The sequence below is a fragment of the Camelina sativa genome, chromosome 19 (genome assembly GCF_000633955.1).
Source record: "Camelina sativa cultivar DH55 chromosome 19, Cs, whole genome shotgun sequence".
Taxonomy (NCBI): Eukaryota; Viridiplantae; Streptophyta; class Magnoliopsida; order Brassicales; family Brassicaceae; genus Camelina; species Camelina sativa.
In genome coordinates this window covers 7,153,861-7,170,392 of record NC_025703.1, presented here as the reverse complement: position 1 = coordinate 7,170,392, position 16,532 = coordinate 7,153,861, and the positions used below count along the sequence as shown (strand labels likewise).

Genomic DNA, 16,532 nt, shown 5'->3' with positions numbered 1-16,532 from the left:
ATATAAAAATACAATAATGCCATAATCGGTGCAATTAATATTTCAACAATAATTTATTTTAAGAAATTTGAAAATGATTTTTCTTTTAAATTTAGACAATATATGCAAGGTAATAATACTAAATTACCAATCAAATTTATGAAACCTCAGAAATAAACAAATTTCTATCTCTACACAGCCATATTTTTGCAATTGGAAGGGTTTTTTTTCTGCATTATCATTATAGTACTACATAGTAAATATACTAAGCCGGATGAAGTTTATCTTGATTCTTAATGATAATTTTGAAATTCATTTTTGATTATGTTTAAGAAAGTAAAAGCCAAACCATACGTCATAGTATAAAAAGATGTAACAGAACAACAATATACTTGTCTTGCTTCACTCAGCATTATCTAAACTGTTTTAGGACCTTTTTGATTCTCTTAAGATCAATTACTCCTAATAAATAGCCTCATTTTCTGTTTCATGTAACGTAATCATCTAATTGTCTTAATTATACTTAATTATCATGAAAATAAATTTTACAAAAAGTAAAATACAAAACGTCATAACAACTTACCCCATAATTTTCCTTTTTTTTTGGAAAAAACAGAATCCATAACTAATTTCTGGTGTTCCAGGAAGCAGAATCAAGCTTCACAGGGTAAAGATCGCTGGCGTCGGTGGTTGTCGTGTTCGTTATATCCTCCTCACATATCATGGCGTAATGCTTCTTCATCGCTCTCTCGCTCTCTACGTCATTTTCATTTCCTTTGTTGACCGAAGCTTCAAGAAGCTTCTCAACATTCACCGTTGAATGGCCTTCTAGCACACTCACCACCGTCGACATCGAAGGTCTATCAGCCGGAGCTGGACTGGTGCAGAGCATCCCTATCTGAATCATCGTCATTGCTTCTTGTCTGTTGTAACTTGTTCCCAGCCTTGGATCTATTACTTCCACCAGATTGTTTTGCTTTCTTAGAACGTGCACCTGTGGAAAAAATTGAGATACATATGATGCAATGATCTGCGGTTTAAGGTTTATGTTTCAGGGTTTTGGAGGTGAACTGATGATATTTTACCCAGTCAAGAAGGTAGAAGATCTCGGCTTTGGATCGTGAGCTCGTGTTGCTCTTTCCATGAACTATTTCCAGAGCAACAATGCCAAAACTGTAGACGTCGGCTTTATCTGTCAAATGGCCTCTCATGGCGTATTCTGGAGCCATATACCCGCTGCAAAAAGAGAAGTTTGTTTTGGTTAGAAGATATATCTCACAGAGGTGAAAATTCTTATTTGTCACTGATTGACTCACTATGTTCCAGCGACTCGTGTGCTGATGTGTGTGTTTTCTTCTTCGTCAAGCTTAGCAAGACCAAAATCCGAAATCTTTGGGTTCAGTTCCTTATCCAACAAGACATTAGTGGCTTTGATATCTCTGTGTACGATCTTGAGTCTTGATTCCTCATGGAGATAAGCTAATCCTCTCGCTATCCCGACACAAATCTTCTGCCTTGTTGGCCAGTTTAGTGGTATCTGCGTCTCTTGAGGACCTTTAAATCGATAGGAACAAAAACATCGTTTTAGAGGAAAACGAAATCTGGATTGGAAAGAATCGTTTTTAAGCTATACTTACCGAAAAGCGCTTGCGCTAGACTGTTGTTTTCCAAGTACTCGTAAACTAGCAAAAGCTGTTCACCTTCGACACAACATCCGTATAGTTTAACCAAATGTGGATGCTGCAGAGCCGAAATCATAGCAATCTCGTTCAAGAACTCTCGATTCCCTTGTTTTGATTTCGCCGATAGCTGCTTCACCGCGATTACAGTTCCATCAGTCAATGTTCCCTGTATTCATACAATTGACAAAACCTTAAAGATCATATATCATTCATCTCTCATAACATGTCATTTCACAGTATGATGCTAACCTTGTGTACAGGACCGAAACCACCTTCTCCGATCTTGTTTGCAGGATCAAAGTTATCCGTGGCAACTTTGATTTGTCTCAACGAGAACGAACTGATCTGGTAATCTAAGTTCTTGAAATCTGAGGTGAAGAAACACAGTTGAGTTTAGGAAGAAACAAAGAGACATAACACAAAATGAATTTGAATGCTAGAAAACTATTTAAGTACCTTTTTCCATCTGACTCTTAGGTGTTAAGCAGCCTCTCCACCATAATATACCTCCGATTAAAAGCACAAGAAACACTGTCGAAGCGATTACACTACCAACCACAGTACCAACAGAACTTCCCCCACCAGATTTAGTGCCAGGTGGATCAAAATCTAGAGCAAGATATATAGTTTGAGGTTTAGCAAAGTTTACCTGGATCTACCGATAGTTTGAGGTTTAGAAAAGCTTACCTGGATCAACCGATACAGCAGATATGAGAGGACCATATACACCTCTCACAGGAATAGCTTGAGTTCCTTTCCCAGCCCACTGCAATCTTATTTCCAGTTTCCCATTTGTAATCGTGACCGGAAAGTTCTTGACCACAGTATTTCCCACACCTGCCTCATCAACAATATTGAAATCTTTCGCCACAAGTTTACCCTGCAAATATCACACCAGCCAATTGATTCTTCTATACAATATTTCTGACAATCAAGAAAACCGTTTAATCAAATTACCTGAACGTATATGTCAAAGAATCTTCTTCCCAAATTGTTTGCATCGAAAATAATTTCAGCGAAATGAAGATTAACCGTATAGTTTCCTTCTCCAAGACACAATGCCATGTAAGTGAGGGAGATGGGCGAGAGACGTGCTTGTATATAAAGCCTAAAGTCTATGCTAGAATCTGTTATATCAAGCTCTGATGAACTCGACCATTTGGTTTGGAAATTTAAATTGGTAGGCCGATTATCATCCAAAAAGTTCCCCGTGTTGCTAGTAACCCACCCATTTTTACTATTATAGAAACCTTGTGTATCCCTTGTGTCAGCATCATACTTAGTCCCATTGCTTGTTATTTCATTACCACCACAGTTTATATGAAGGCCGAAGAAAGCTGAGAACAAATGATATGGAATCACCGAAAATAAATCAGATAGGAATTAACAGATATGGTTTTGTAATGTATATAGTTTTAAAGACTTACTTTTAGGACAGACATATTTGCTCAGACAGAAAACATTTGAGCTGTAGCAAAACAAAACATAAATCAATATTCTAGTGAGTGTTATATAGATCCAAATCTTTTGAATGTGCTAATTACGAGTTATTTGTCACTAAAGGGCTTGTGCTTGAAAACGTATTCCTACAAATAAAAAGAATCAAGAAACCGTAAGCTTTATTACGAATTTGAAAGCATAAGAAGTTGAAATGTTTATAGTTCTTCTTACACGGAATTTTGTTGACACAATTCAGTTTTGATTTCTTTGGAAAAGTTATTATAAGCAAGATCACTGCAATTCAAGAAAGAATAACCGAATAAAAATGTTACATCATCTGTTGTTACTACAAAAATAAACTGTGTGTTGTATTTATATATACATAGTTGAAAAAAACTCACATCGTGTCTCCTTTGTCGACCATCCAACTTGGTACTTCCCCGTTTAACATGTTACTTGTAAAATATCTGCAAGGTCACAAAACAAAATTTTCATTGGTCCATAGAAAGCTTCTAGTGAAACAGTGGAAAGAAGAGGAGAGCATACATGTAATCTACATATGAAAGAGCGGCATATGACACGGGGATTGGTCCACTCAGTTTGTTAAAGCTAAGATCCCTGCGAAATGAGTCTCACAATGTCAGATTAATTCCTTTACATCTTCGATAAATCGATTCGCCGTAGAAAAGGAGACTACTAACAAATTCTTTACGGTTCTCCTCTCTCCAAGATAATCAGGTAAGTGTCCTGTAAGGTTGCAGTTCCTAAGAATCCTGCAACGAACAACGAGTATAAACAGAAGTTAGCTAGTTGAAGGTGGAAGAAACCAATACCAAACTCGTCTAGTCTGAGGCTCAAACTCACAAAAACTTCAACGATGTCATGTTGCTTAGTGGCGGAAATGGAGATTCAGGTCCACTCAAGTCAGTGATTCTCCTACGAAATTTCAAATTTGGAACAGAGTAAATATACATTATTGAACCCCAACATGCATATTTTATGTACTTACAAGTCTGTTAAGGTTCCCAGAGGACCAATGGCACTAGGAATCGGTCCAACTAAACCACTTGCTCGAATAACCCTGATTGATGAAGCAAAGCAAACATTTCAATATTTTATAAGTAACCAATACGGATATCGAAAAATGAAAGAATCACATCAAGCTGGAAGTATTGCTTACAGTTTCCGAAGTCCTTTCCAATTCTGGATGAAATCTGGTATAGTACCAGTGAACTGGTTGTCGCTAATACGACTATACACCGAGATAATTAAAATTGTATCAGAAATCTCCAGCAAAACATATGTTCCATTCCATGATCAAGAAAAAAAACACAGGAATACTTACACATCAGTCAAAGTAGTAAGTTTGGCGAATGTACTCGGGATTTCCCCGGTCAAGTAGTTCGAGCTAAGAAGCCTACAAAGAGTAAACATAGTCTCAACACCAGCAAAGACCAATAATTGTTTTTTTTTAAGGAACTGTTTGAGAGAAACTTGGAAAAACATTCTTACAGTCTTTGAATGTTGGGTAGATTTCCGAGCTCTGGCGGTAACGTCCCTGAGATTTGGTTGCATTCCAAGACACTAAAAACCCCAAAATTTTCCGGAAAATAACAATAATAATAATTATAATAATCAAAATTTAGAGTAATTTGGAATATTAAAGGAGAGCAAGATCAAAGAAGTGTACTCACAGACTAAACAGAGTTGTAATGTTCGCTAATTCTTTTGGGATTGGACCAGTTATATTGTTTCCATATAGTGAGCTGCATTTTCATCATCCAACAAACAAACTCAATCTATATATATATATATATATATAGTGCATATGATACATACATGTTTACAAGTGATGAGGCTCCCCATTCGGGAGGAATGGGACCGTTGAGATAGTTTCTAGTCAGATCACTGTCGAGAAAGAAGAGAGTGTGACGACATTTAAGTTAGTTAATGAGGGATACTAACAGATATCAAAACAATAAGAACATTATATACTGTACAAAATAAAAATTGGTGACTGAATCTTCTGCATACAGCTCTTGCAAGAAAGGAAGTCCTGAAAGATCAGTAGGAAGAGATCCTCGAAGGCTCTGTGACTTGAGAATTTGTTTACACAAGATTAAGAGGGAAAAAGAAAAGCATGCCTAAAAAAACAGAAATACTTTAAAATAGCTCTAAAAATAAGTTTTATGAACAATTATGCTATACACTCCACCAAAATAGTACTATTTTACTTCACATTGTTACCAATATATATATATATATATATATATATGTATTTAAAATAATATAGTACTAGTTTTCATAATTATAATATTTTTTAAAAAATTAGATTTTTTTAAGATTTGTGTAAAGTTTGTAGCGTTTACTGTTTAGAGTTTAAGGTTTGATTTTGAAATATGGTGCTATTTTTGAAACTTTAAACCCAAACCAACACTTTATCTCGTTTATTTGTAAAATATAAATCCTAATTTTCTAATATAAACTCAAACCGACATATAACATTATTTTGTAAAATCTAAACTCTAATCTTCTATAAACCTAAATCAACATATAATCTCGTTTAATTGTAAAATCTAGACCCTATTTTTTTATAGATCCAAACCGATATAACTAAATCTTCTTTTATCATTCTAAATCGATATATAATCTCGTATAATTGTAAAGTCTAAACGATAATACTCTTATATAATCTAAGTTACATATAACATCGTTTAATTGTAAAATCTAAACTTTATAACGTGTAAAGTCAAACCGATACATAACTTTGCAAGTTGCAACCTATTAGTCAAATTTTTACATTGCTAAGGAACATTTATCCATTTTGTTGTGTGATGGTGTATTCTACAATTGGATTTATCATTGAACACTGCTGTGCACTATAAGATCATTTTACTATTGTTAATTTTTTATATGGATAATGCTAAAATTTTATTTTAACTATTTTTATTAAAATTTTAAAATTATATGTAAAATAGAAAATTCAAACTTATAAAGTTTTTTAACAATTAACTTAAAATATTATAATCATATCAAATAATAATATTTTTGAAAATTTGTAGAATATATGCTATTTTGTCCATGTTTAGTTATTTTAAAGCATTTCTAATATAAAGAAAAAATACCGTAAAATTTTAATGTTATCTTGCCATACTTAAAAAAAAAAAACAACAACAGCGACGGTGTCAATACAATTGTCTACATTCAAGCATCAAGGGTCAATAACGACGGCGTCAATACAATGGTCATACTCAAGCATATAACTACAAATATATAGTCTTTTATTTAAAAATTATAAAATATTAAATATTATTATTTAACTATAATATTTATTTTTGTCAATAATATTAATAGATCAGCTGAAAACAGCTAACGAAAAATATTTTTTACAAATAAACTCAAAAAAGATTACAAATAAACTCAAAAAAAATATATTTGTATTGTTTTGGATTTTCTCTAATTTAACTTGTAACTATCTAAAAAAAGGTGAAGAAAGTTTTTTGATACTATTAATCAAAAAATAAGAAACTAATTTTTAAAATTAATTAGTAATATTTTTTAAAATTATTAAAATTCAAACAAAGTCTAATTTCTTAAAATTCATCATACTAATAATAATTTTTTTAGTTTCTTTAATGCCTAAAACTAAGTATGTATGATTTTATGACGTACAAAAAGAGAAGGAAGAAGAGAACAAAAAGAACGCACAGCTTGGTGACGTGGCAATTGTCGGAGGAGCAGTTACAGTTAACGGCGTTTAATTCAAAGCCCTTAGCGGCGTTAAGATCACTCCTTCCGCAAGGATCCCCCTCCAAAAACCAATTAGTCATCTCCAACGCCTTCGCAACGCTTTTTAAAGCCTCGACTGCGAAATTCACACAGAGATTGAGAAACAAATCGTTACACGCAATCATCAAAACACAAATAAGTATAACACATTAACACCCGTATCACATACCTTCTTCTCTGGGCAATGTTGCAGAGGATGCGAAGCCGGAGAAGAAGATAAGGAAAACAATGAAGAAGTAAGAAGTGAAGAGAAGTTGTCCACTGGACGACATTTCAACATTCATTTTTTAATGAGAGATCTAATTTTTGGGAAATGGAATTAAAATGGAGATTTTATTGTGAGAGGACGGAGACATGTCACATGGAAAGAGTGAAGACGAGCGTTGCCTATGATGTGACCACGAATGCCCGACGACTGAAGAGGAGAAAACTAAGTCAACGTTATTAACAAAGATAATAAAAAAAGGTGGAAGAAAAATACACATATTAATATAAGCATCCGATTTAATACCTTAAAATTTAATTATTGTTATTTTCATATATTCACGATTTCATAACAAAAAATAGAATTTTAATTTTATCGTACCAATCTCTATTTATTATTAATATATTGTATTAAAAAAATAATATTGAAAATTTTCCATTGTCTTGTTTTTCTTAAATTTCTTAATATAATACTAAAACAAGTTTTATAGATAAAAAGTAGCAAATACTCCACAGACTTTTATAATACTACTACTATTTATAATTTTTTGGGTTTTGACTTTTTATTTTACATTTAAATTATAGTTTTGAGGAGCTAGAGTTTAGCATTTAGGTATTAGGATTTAATTTTTAAAATAGTAATATTTTTGAAATTTCAGAGATAATATGCTAAATTTAGAAACAAAACTTATTTTCGTGTTATGTTGTTAAAAAAAGAATTAGTTTGTTGATGAGAATTGTCCTAAATAATATATATATATGTATTTATTGTTATTAAAGAGATGTTAACAGAACAACAATACTATACAAGTGTACATGTCTTCGCTCAGCATTATCTCATCTAAAGTGTTTTAGGACCTTTCGATTCTCTTAAGATAAATAAACAGCCTCGCTTTCAGTTTCATGTAACGTAATCTTCTGATCGTCGTAGATAAAATAATTATCATAAAAAAAAACACTTTACAAAAGCAAAATACGAAAACGTCATAATAACTTACTCCATAATTTTCTTTTCATTTTGTGACAAAAACAGAACCCCCATAACTAAGTTCTGGTGTTCCAGTAAGCAGAATCAAGCTTCACAGGGTAAAGATCACTGGCGTTTGCGGTTGACGTAGAAGACGACGTGAAAGGTCCGTCGGTGGTTGTCGTGTTCGTTATCTCCTCCTCGCCTATCATGGCGTAATGCCTCTTCATCGCTCTCACGCTCTCTTCGTCTTTTTCACTTCCTTTGTTGAACGAAGCTTCAAGAAGCTTCTCAACATTCACCGTTGAATGGCCTTCAAGCATACTCACCACTGTCGACATCGAAGGTCTATCAGCCGGAGCTGGACTGGTGCAGAGCAACCCTATCTGAATCATCGTCATTGCTTCTTGTCTGTTGTAACTTGTTCCTAGCCTTGGATCTATTACTTCCACCAGATTGTTTTGCTCCCTTAGAACGTGCACCTGTGGAAGAAATTGAGATACATATATGATCCAATGATCTAAGGTTTAAGGTTTATGTTTCATGGTTTTCGAGGTGAACTGAAGATTTACCCAGTCAAGAAGGTAGAAGGTCTCGGCTTTGGATCGTGAGCTCGTGTTGCTCTTTCCATGAACTATTTCCAGAGCAACAATGCCAAAACTGTAGACGTCGGCTTTATCTGTCAAATGGCCTCTCATGGCGTATTCTGGAGCCATATATCCGCTGCAAAAAGAGAAGTTTGTTTTGGTTAGAAGATATATATATCATAGAGGTGAAAATTCTTATTTGTCATTGATTAACTCACTATGTTCCGGCGACTCGTGTGCTGATGTGTGTGTTTTCTTCTTCATCAAGCTTAGCAAGACCGAAATCTGAGATTTTTGGATTTAGATCCTTGTCCAGCAATACATTAGTGGCTTTGATGTCTCTGTGTACGATCTTGAGTCTTGATTCCTCGTGGAGATAAGCTAATCCTCTCGCTATCCCGACACAAATCTTCTGCCTCATTGGCCAATTTAGTGGTATCTGAGTCTCTTGAGGACCTTTAAATTGATAGGGACAAAAACATTGTTGTTGAGCAAAACAAAAATTGGATTGAAAAGAACGTTTTTAAGCTATGAGGTGCTTTAAAAGGGATGACTAACCGAAAAGAGCCCGCGCGAGGCTGTTGTTTTCTAAGTACTCGTAAACTAGCAAGAGCTGGTCACCTTCGACGCAACATCCATATAGTTTAACCAAATGTGGATGCTGCAGAGCAGAAATCATAGCAATCTCGTTCAAAAACTCTCGATTCCCTTGTTTTGATTTCGCCGATAGCTGCTTCACCGCGATTACAGTTCCATCAGTCAATGTTCCCTGTATTCATACAATTGACAAAACCTTAAAGATCATATATCATTCATCTCTCATAACATGTCATTTCACAGTATGATGCTAACCTTGTGTACAGGACCGAAACCACCTTCTCCGATCTTGTTTGCAGGATCAAAGTTATCCGTGGCAACTTTGATTTGCCTCAACGAGAACGAACTGATCTGGAAATCTAAGTTCTTGAAATCTGAGGTGAAGAAACACAGTTGAATTTAGGAAGAAACAAAGAGAAATAACACAAAATGAATTTGAATGTTAAAAAGCTATATAAGTACCTTTTTCCATCTGACTCTTAGGTCTTAAGCAGCCTCTCCACCATAATATACCTCCGATTAAAAGCACAAGAAATACGGTCGAAGCGATTACACTACCAACCACAGTACCAACAGAACTTCCCCCACCAGATCCAGTGCCAGGTTCCTTTGGTGGAATAAAATCTAGAGCAAGATAATGGGAGATAAAGTCAAGTGACAAAAACACTCAAACAAAAGAGAAATCTCTCAGAGATAGTTTGAGGTTTAGCAAAGCTTACCTGCTGGATCTACCGATACAGCCGATATGAGAGGACCATATACACCTCTCGCAGGAATAGCTTGAGTTCCTTTCCCAGCCCACTGCAATCTTATTTCCAGTTTCCCATTTGTAATCGTGACAGGAAATTTCTTAACCACAGGTTTTCCCACACCTTTTGCCTCATCAACAATATTGAAATCTTTCGCCACAAGTTTACCCTGCAAATGTCACACCAGCCAATTGATTCGTTAATACAATATTTCTGACAATCAAGAAAAAAGTTTAATCAAATTACCTGAACGTATATGTCAAAGAATCTTCTTCCCAAGTTGCTATACAAGTGTTTATCATAAAGCATAATTTCAGCGAAATGAAGATTAACCGTATAGTTTCCTTTTCCCAGACACAATGCATAGTACGTGAGGGAGATGGCCGAGAGACGCGCGTGCGTATAAAGCCTAGAATCTATGCTGGAATTTGTTATATTAAGCTCTGATACATTCGACCATTTGGTTTTTCCAATGTTAGTCCGATCATCATCCAAGAAGTGTCCCGTGTTGGTAGAAACCCACCCGTTTCCACTATTATCGAAACCCAGTGCATCCCGTGTGTCAGCATCATATTTGGTCCCATTGCTTGTAATCTCATTATCACCACAGTTTATATGAAGGCCGTAGAAAGCTGAGAACAAATGATTAGTAACCGAAGACAAATCAGATACGCAGATTGGTTTTATAATGTATATACTGTATATAGCTTCACCGACTTACTTTTAGGACACACATATTTGCTCAGACAGGAAACATTTGAGCTGCAACAAGAAAAGAACGTAATATGAATATTCTAGTGAGTGTGTTATATAGATCCAAATCTTCTAAAAGTAATGAGAATTACGAATAATTTGTCACTAAAGGGCTTGTGCTTGAAAACATATTCCTGCAAATAAAAAGAATTAAAAAAAACCGTAAGCTTATCGCGAATTCGAAGGCATAAGAAGTTGAAATGTTTATTTTCTTCTTACACGGAATTTTGTTGACACAATTCAGTGTTGGTTTCTTTGGAAAAGTTATTGTAAGCAAGATCACTGCAATTAAAAAAAAAGAATAACCAAAGAAAAATGTTACATCGTCTGTTGTCACTACAAAAAAATTAACCGTCTTGTATATACAGATGAAAAAAACTCACATCGTGTCTCCTTTGTCTAACATCCAGGGTGGTACTCCCCCGTTTAACATGTTGCTTGTAAAATATCTGCAAGGTCACGAAAAAAAATTTCATTGCTCCATCCACAGAAAGCTTTTAGTGAAACAGAGGAAAGAAGAGGAGAGCATACATGTAATCTACATCCGAAAGAGCGGAATATTTCTCGGGGATTGGTCCACTCAGTTTGTTAAAGCTAAGATCCCTGCGAAATGAGTCTCACAATGTCAGATTAAATTCTTTTTTTTATCTTAGATAAACCGATGTTATGTTTTCCGAAAAACAAAGAGATTACTAACAAAACTTTCAAGGTTCTGCGATCAAGGTACTCAGGTAAGTCTCCTGTAAGGTTGCAGTTCCGAAGAATCCTGCAACGAACAGAAATGGAAATTAGCTAGTTGAATGTGGGAAGAAACCAATACCAAATTCGTATAGTCTTATGCTCAAGCTCACAATGTCTTTATCGATGTCATGTTTTGTAGGGGAGGAAATGGAGATTCAGGTCCGCTCAAGTCACTGATTCTCCTACAAATTTTAAAATATGGAAAAGAGTAAATATACATTATTGAAGGTGTGGCAGTCCATGAGAGGCGGAAATAATGAACCCCAACATGCAAAGTTTGTGTACTTACAAGTCTGTTAAGGTTCCCAGAGGACCAATGGCACTAGGAATCGGTCCAACTAAACCACTTGCTTGAATAACCCTTGATTGATGAAGCAAAGCAAACATTTCAATATTTTATAAGTAACAAGTGAAAAACGAAAGATCTCATTAAGCTGAAAGGACTGCTTACAGTTTCTCAAGTCCTTTCCAGTTCTGGATGAAATCTGGTATAGTACCAGTGAACTGGTTGTCGCTAATACGACTAATATATATAAAACAAAAAGTCAGAAAATCTCCAGCAAACATATGTTCGATGATCAAATAAAAAACACAGAAATACTTACAAATCAGTCAAATTAGTAAGTTTGGCGAATGAACTTGGGATTTCCCCGGTCAAGTAGTTTGAGCTAAGAAACCTACAAAGAGTAAAACATAGTCTCAACACCAGCAAAGACCAGTAAATGTTTTTTAATTATATAAAGAAAAATAAAAAAGAGGAACAGTTTGGGAGAACTTGGCAAAAAATTCTTACAGTCTTTGAAGGTTGGGTAGATTTCCGAGCTCTGGTGGTAACTTTCCTGAGAGTTGGTTGTATTCCAAGACACTAAAAAAAACCACAAATGTTCCAGAAATTAAAAAATAAAACAAAAAGTTAAGAGTAATCTGAAACATTAGTGAAGAGCGAGAGATAAAAGAAAGTGTACTCACAGACTAAAAAGGTTTGTAAGATTTGCAAGTTCTTTTGGGATAGGACCAGTAATCCGGTTCCCAAGTATTGAGCTGCATTTTCACCACCATGCCAACAAAACAAAACTCAATAAAGGGACTATAACATATATAAAGTTGATATGAAAAGAGATAAGACTTATACATACATGTTCACAAGTGATGAGGATCCCCATTCGGGAGGAATGGAACCGTTGAGATAGTTTTTAGTCAGATCACTGTCGAGAAAGAAGAGAGTGTGACGACAGTTAAGTTAATTAAATGAGAGATGATACTAACAGTTACGGTGATAATCAGAACATTAGAGAGGGTTGTTAAAAATTGGTGAGTGAGTGAATATTTAAGCTTGCTTACATCTCTTGCAAGAAAGGAAGTCCTGAAAGATCTGTAGGAAGAGATCCTTGAAGGTCTTGTCCCTTGAGAATTCTGTTTTCACCAAAAAAAAATTGATTAAGAGGGAAAAAGAAAATGACAGGTTTTTTAAAACGGTTTTACAAAAATCATAGGCCCATTATATTGTCGGCCCAGTTTCAATAAGCACGAAAGTTAAAAAAAAAAAACATTGTTAGATTCACGGACGTAAAAGATTAAATCAGTTATTTTTATTATATTCACCGACGCGTTAAAAAAAAAAAGGTCAATAGCGACGGCGTCAATATTATTGTCTACATTTGAAGCATATCTATAAGCTACTTGAATTAAATAAAAACAAGTGGAATAAATTTAAAATCATCGGGATAGTAAAGCTTTAGAAAATGAGACTTACTACTTCAAAATTCAAACAAAGTCCAATTCTAAAAATTCATCAATACTAGTAATATATTTTTATTTTATTTTTAAATTTCTTTAATGCCTAAAACAAAAACTTTATGCTTTATGACGTAAGAAAAAAAAAAGATGAAGAGAGAAAAAAAAAAGAAGAAGGACGCACATGTGGGTGACGTGGCAAATGCCGGAGGAGCAGTTACAAGTAACGGCGTCTTCTTCGCCCTTAGGGGCTTTAAGATCTCTCCATTTGCCGTCAGAAGAAGTTTCGTCGCATGGATCCACCGAGAAATTCCAATTAGTCTTCTTCAACGCCGTCGCTACGCTTCTTAAAGCTTCGACTGCCAAAAAATTACAGAGAGAGAGAGAGAGAGAGAGAGAACAAAATCGTTTTACACTGAATCATCAAACACATAAGTATGTATAAATAGAAATATAATATACCTTCTTCTGGGGGTAGTGTTGCAGAGGATGCGAAGCCGGAGAAGAGGATAAGAGAAACGAAGAAGAAGAAGAGAAGTTGTCGATTGAACGACATTTCAACATTCAAAATTTTTTTTTTTTTTTTATGGAGAAGATCTGATTATGAAAATGGGATTCAAAGTCGAGATTCTTATTTATTTGTTGAAAGGAGCAGAGAGAGATATTTGTTGGCGATGGAAAGAAGAAGAAGAGTGAAGAAGCGCAGCGAGGGATGTCTTATTGCTTAATGTGACGACGAATGGGGGAAGACGGAAGACATTTGAGAAAATGGAGAGGAGATGAGTAAGTCAACATTTATTAAACCAAAAAGGACTTTTTTTTTTTTTTTTAATGAATTATATTTATTCATTTTTGTGGCCTTTTTCTATCGTTTTTAAATAAATAATAATCAATTTTTAAATTGAATAGGATAGGATTTAAAATGTGCCTACTTGCATAAAACATAGTGGGTCAGGTTGTGTGGAAAAACAAAGATGGAGCCAGCGAGTTTGTTGTACACTTCCAAAAATAATTCGGTTCTTCAAAACTTAAGAAATGAATAATTGAGTTATTTACTATTCATTCAATTATGAGATTACTGGTATCTCCATTAGAAGGTATATATAGTAGTAGTCTTTTTTATACAATGACTATAGTTTAATCCTTAGAATTGGTTATGGTACGGCATATATAATATAAATTGGGTTGATATAAGATCTTTTGGTCTGTTTTTTTTTTTTTTTTTTTTTGTTAATATAAATTAATCGTATATGTATGAAAAAAAAAATCCTTTAATACTGTATTTATACTAGTTGTTTGAAGTAATTGTGAACACCATTATGCTTTAATTTGGTGGGACTTGGTGTCATAAGTAATTTTCTAAAACTATTAATAGTCAATTGGATACCGCCATAGACTATATAGTTCGATTAGTGTCTTCGACCCACACACCTGCAAGAAGCGAAATACTAATAATTAACGCAGCAAGTTCCACGATGGAGACATACAACTTTTTCTTCGTTTTTTTTTTGTCTAAGAAAAAATAAACGAAACTTTAAGATTTCTTTTTAGCGAACAAATAATAAAGTACGTGCGGTCGTAATTAGTGTATTCTGGCTCATAGAGTCATAGGTAAGGTATACACGTAGAAAAACATAGATACTTCTAACATTGTTTCGGTTAAATCCATAAATGTAAGACGTGGATTGCCTAAGTATATGATTTTTCTTGTCATTATTGTTATTATTAATTTATTATCATTATTTTTGTTGGTTTTTGCCTTTTCGTTATTTCAATCTGTATATGATTGGAGCAGATGTATAGGCATGAAAATAATGATAATAATCATTTGATGAGGTACTAGCTTAATACGAATCAAGGTAGAGTTTTTAACTTTTGGATTACAGAAGAACGTTGACGTACGTGGTTTTTATTGTAGGGGATATTAATGTGGTGTTGTTTAAAAGATTTGTCTACGTCCAAGTCAATATTTTTCACCACAGAAGACTGGTGTTGATCTTAGATTATTGTAGTTTTTTATTAAAGAAAAGTTATTAAGAAAAAAGACTATAGTTGAAGCGAAATGGGCATTATCTGCAGAAATCGTAGATTAGATGATATCAAGAAACAAAATTCAGAAGGATATATATAAAATCTAAACACAATTATCAGTCAGTGAGTACTTGTTTGCGTCAACTGTTGTTGTTCTGGAAATCACATGTTAATTTGGAACGTGAAATGTTTTTATGTATTTTAATAGAATTTTGGTTTCTTTCTCTTGCCTTTGTTTTTTTCTTTTCCATCTATATTTTTTAATAATTTCCAAGAGAGGAAATTTCTAATTGGATATCGTAATATTTTATCTTATTGGTTCCGAACCATATCCGTATTAGTTCATTGAACCTTCTTCGATGAATGAATAAATCTCGTAGTCGTAGACAAGTCAAAGCCACTCTTATTAGACTCGAGACGAGATAAAAAGTACTCATTGTTTTCGATAATTAACAATTATGAAAAGTCGTCAAACAGCTCTCAAACCTTTAGTCATTTCTTCAGTGGAACCTTTATTCAATTTCTAACGTAACAATTTCTCAATAAAGAATCGAGTCACAAGAGTATTTCGTACTATTTTATAATAGCATGTACGGCATTTGGAATTCGTTCAATGAACATTTTCTTCCTCTTATATTTTAACCCAAAAATTCAGAGAAATGTACGTAGTTAAGTTTCCTTTGGGTCAAAACATCGTCAAATTGGATTATTAGAATAAACAAAATAAAGAACACGGGTTCTCTAATTAGATTTGCAGTTAATGTCGCGTACCAACTTTTGATATATTTGTAACGTTTATTAGTCTTTATGGTCCTACGATCCAACTGTAAGTGTCAGTGACCCACTTGCCACTAGACATATACTGTATATAAAAGTACTTAATTTAATACACTTTGTTTTCAAAACTTTAAACAAAACAAAAACATCTTCGATAAGTTGAAACCAATAGGGCTAGAAACTGTAATCTTTAACGTGGTGAAAATATCTGCCAGACTTACAGAGACACAGACTTGTGGGTTAACCGAGTAGTAAACTACCATATACAAAAGTTACCGAAGGGAACAGCAGTCTTCTCAAACATATGTTCATGTACACTGTAATCTTTCTATGTTATAATTGCGGAAAGATTCAGAACTCGAAAGCGTTATTAAACTGGACAGAGAAAGAAGGCTGGCCAATACTTGCAAGTGGAGTATCAGCTCTAACAACTATTCCCGTTCGTCCAATGTTCCCATTCCATTTCGACCGACCCAACTGCAGTTTTCGATTGAGAAGTTAT

The 16,532-nt window shown here is 34.2% G+C and overlaps 3 protein-coding genes across 6 annotated transcripts in view; all 3 read right to left on the bottom strand.

Annotated features, from left to right (window-relative positions):
* LOC104765298 (probable leucine-rich repeat receptor-like serine/threonine-protein kinase At3g14840) lies at positions 488 to 7,226 on the bottom strand. 4 transcript variants are annotated; one of them, XM_010488991.2, is made up of 24 exons: positions 7,060 to 7,226; positions 6,797 to 6,966; positions 5,136 to 5,197; positions 4,941 to 5,009; positions 4,796 to 4,867; positions 4,614 to 4,685; positions 4,447 to 4,518; positions 4,282 to 4,353; positions 4,111 to 4,182; positions 3,966 to 4,037; positions 3,803 to 3,874; positions 3,648 to 3,719; positions 3,503 to 3,568; positions 3,333 to 3,395; positions 3,206 to 3,247; positions 3,089 to 3,129; positions 2,619 to 2,998; positions 2,349 to 2,541; positions 2,118 to 2,270; positions 1,911 to 2,029; positions 1,617 to 1,827; positions 1,296 to 1,533; positions 1,065 to 1,215; positions 488 to 973 (listed from the first exon to the last, which is right to left on the bottom strand). In XM_010488991.2, the coding sequence occupies exons 1-24, from the start codon at positions 7,172 to 7,174 to the stop codon at positions 605 to 607; spliced, it is 3,018 nt and encodes a 1,005-aa protein (XP_010487293.1). In that variant the 5' UTR covers positions 7,175 to 7,226; the 3' UTR covers positions 488 to 604. The 4 variants fall into 4 exon arrangements, with proteins under 4 accessions (XP_010487293.1, XP_010487290.1, XP_010487291.1 ...); XM_010488988.2 differs by lacking the exon at positions 5,136 to 5,197 and having other exon boundaries at positions 6,810 to 6,966; positions 7,060 to 7,225; XM_010488989.2 differs by lacking the exons at positions 4,941 to 5,009; positions 5,136 to 5,197 and having other exon boundaries at positions 6,810 to 6,966; positions 7,060 to 7,224.
* LOC104765300 (probable leucine-rich repeat receptor-like serine/threonine-protein kinase At3g14840) lies at positions 7,927 to 13,990 on the bottom strand. Its single transcript, XM_010488992.2, has 24 exons — positions 13,685 to 13,990; positions 13,407 to 13,581; positions 12,830 to 12,901; positions 12,625 to 12,693; positions 12,458 to 12,529; positions 12,282 to 12,353; positions 12,094 to 12,165; positions 11,940 to 12,011; positions 11,778 to 11,849; positions 11,599 to 11,670; positions 11,445 to 11,513; positions 11,279 to 11,350; positions 11,131 to 11,196; positions 10,967 to 11,029; positions 10,840 to 10,881; positions 10,716 to 10,756; positions 10,241 to 10,626; positions 9,965 to 10,163; positions 9,708 to 9,869; positions 9,501 to 9,619; positions 9,207 to 9,417; positions 8,867 to 9,104; positions 8,634 to 8,784; positions 7,927 to 8,543 (listed from the first exon to the last, which is right to left on the bottom strand). The coding sequence occupies exons 1-24, from the start codon at positions 13,776 to 13,778 to the stop codon at positions 8,139 to 8,141; spliced, it is 3,066 nt and encodes a 1,021-aa protein (XP_010487294.1). The 5' UTR covers positions 13,779 to 13,990; the 3' UTR covers positions 7,927 to 8,138.
* The window catches only part of LOC104765297, a 1,919-nt gene continuing 1,574 nt past the window's right edge, over positions 16,188 to 16,532 (bottom strand). The window contains exon 6 of the mRNA XM_019241600.1: positions 16,188 to 16,507. Within this exon, the coding sequence (XP_019097145.1) occupies positions 16,382 to 16,507 (126 nt within the window). The 3' untranslated portion in view covers positions 16,188 to 16,381. The remainder of the gene's footprint in view (positions 16,508 to 16,532) is intronic.

What these genes read in the sequence shown, in the direction of transcription:
- LOC104765298 (XM_010488991.2), bottom strand. Translation starts at nt 7,174, where the DNA reads ATGAATGTTGAAATGTCGTCCAGTGGACAACTTCTCTTCACTTCTTAC. An exon ending in CAAATATGTCTGTCCTAAAA is followed by an intron (nt 2,999 to 3,088) that starts GTAAGTCTTTAA and finishes ATTTGTTCTCAG; the next exon opens with CTTTCTTCGGCCTTCATATA. An exon ending in TCTTCTACCTTCTTGACTGG is followed by an intron (nt 974 to 1,064) that starts GTAAAATATCAT and finishes TTTTTTCCACAG; the next exon opens with GTGCACGTTCTAAGAAAGCA.
- LOC104765300 (XM_010488992.2), bottom strand. Translation starts at nt 13,778, where the DNA reads ATGTCGTTCAATCGACAACTTCTCTTCTTCTTCTTCGTTTCTCTTATC. An exon ending in TGGAAAGGACTTGAGAAACT is followed by an intron (nt 11,850 to 11,939) that starts GTAAGCAGTCCT and finishes TCATCAATCAAG; the next exon opens with GGTTATTCAAGCAAGTGGTT. An exon ending in GTTTCGGTCCTGTACACAAG is followed by an intron (nt 9,418 to 9,500) that starts GTTAGCATCATA and finishes GTATGAATACAG; the next exon opens with GGAACATTGACTGATGGAAC.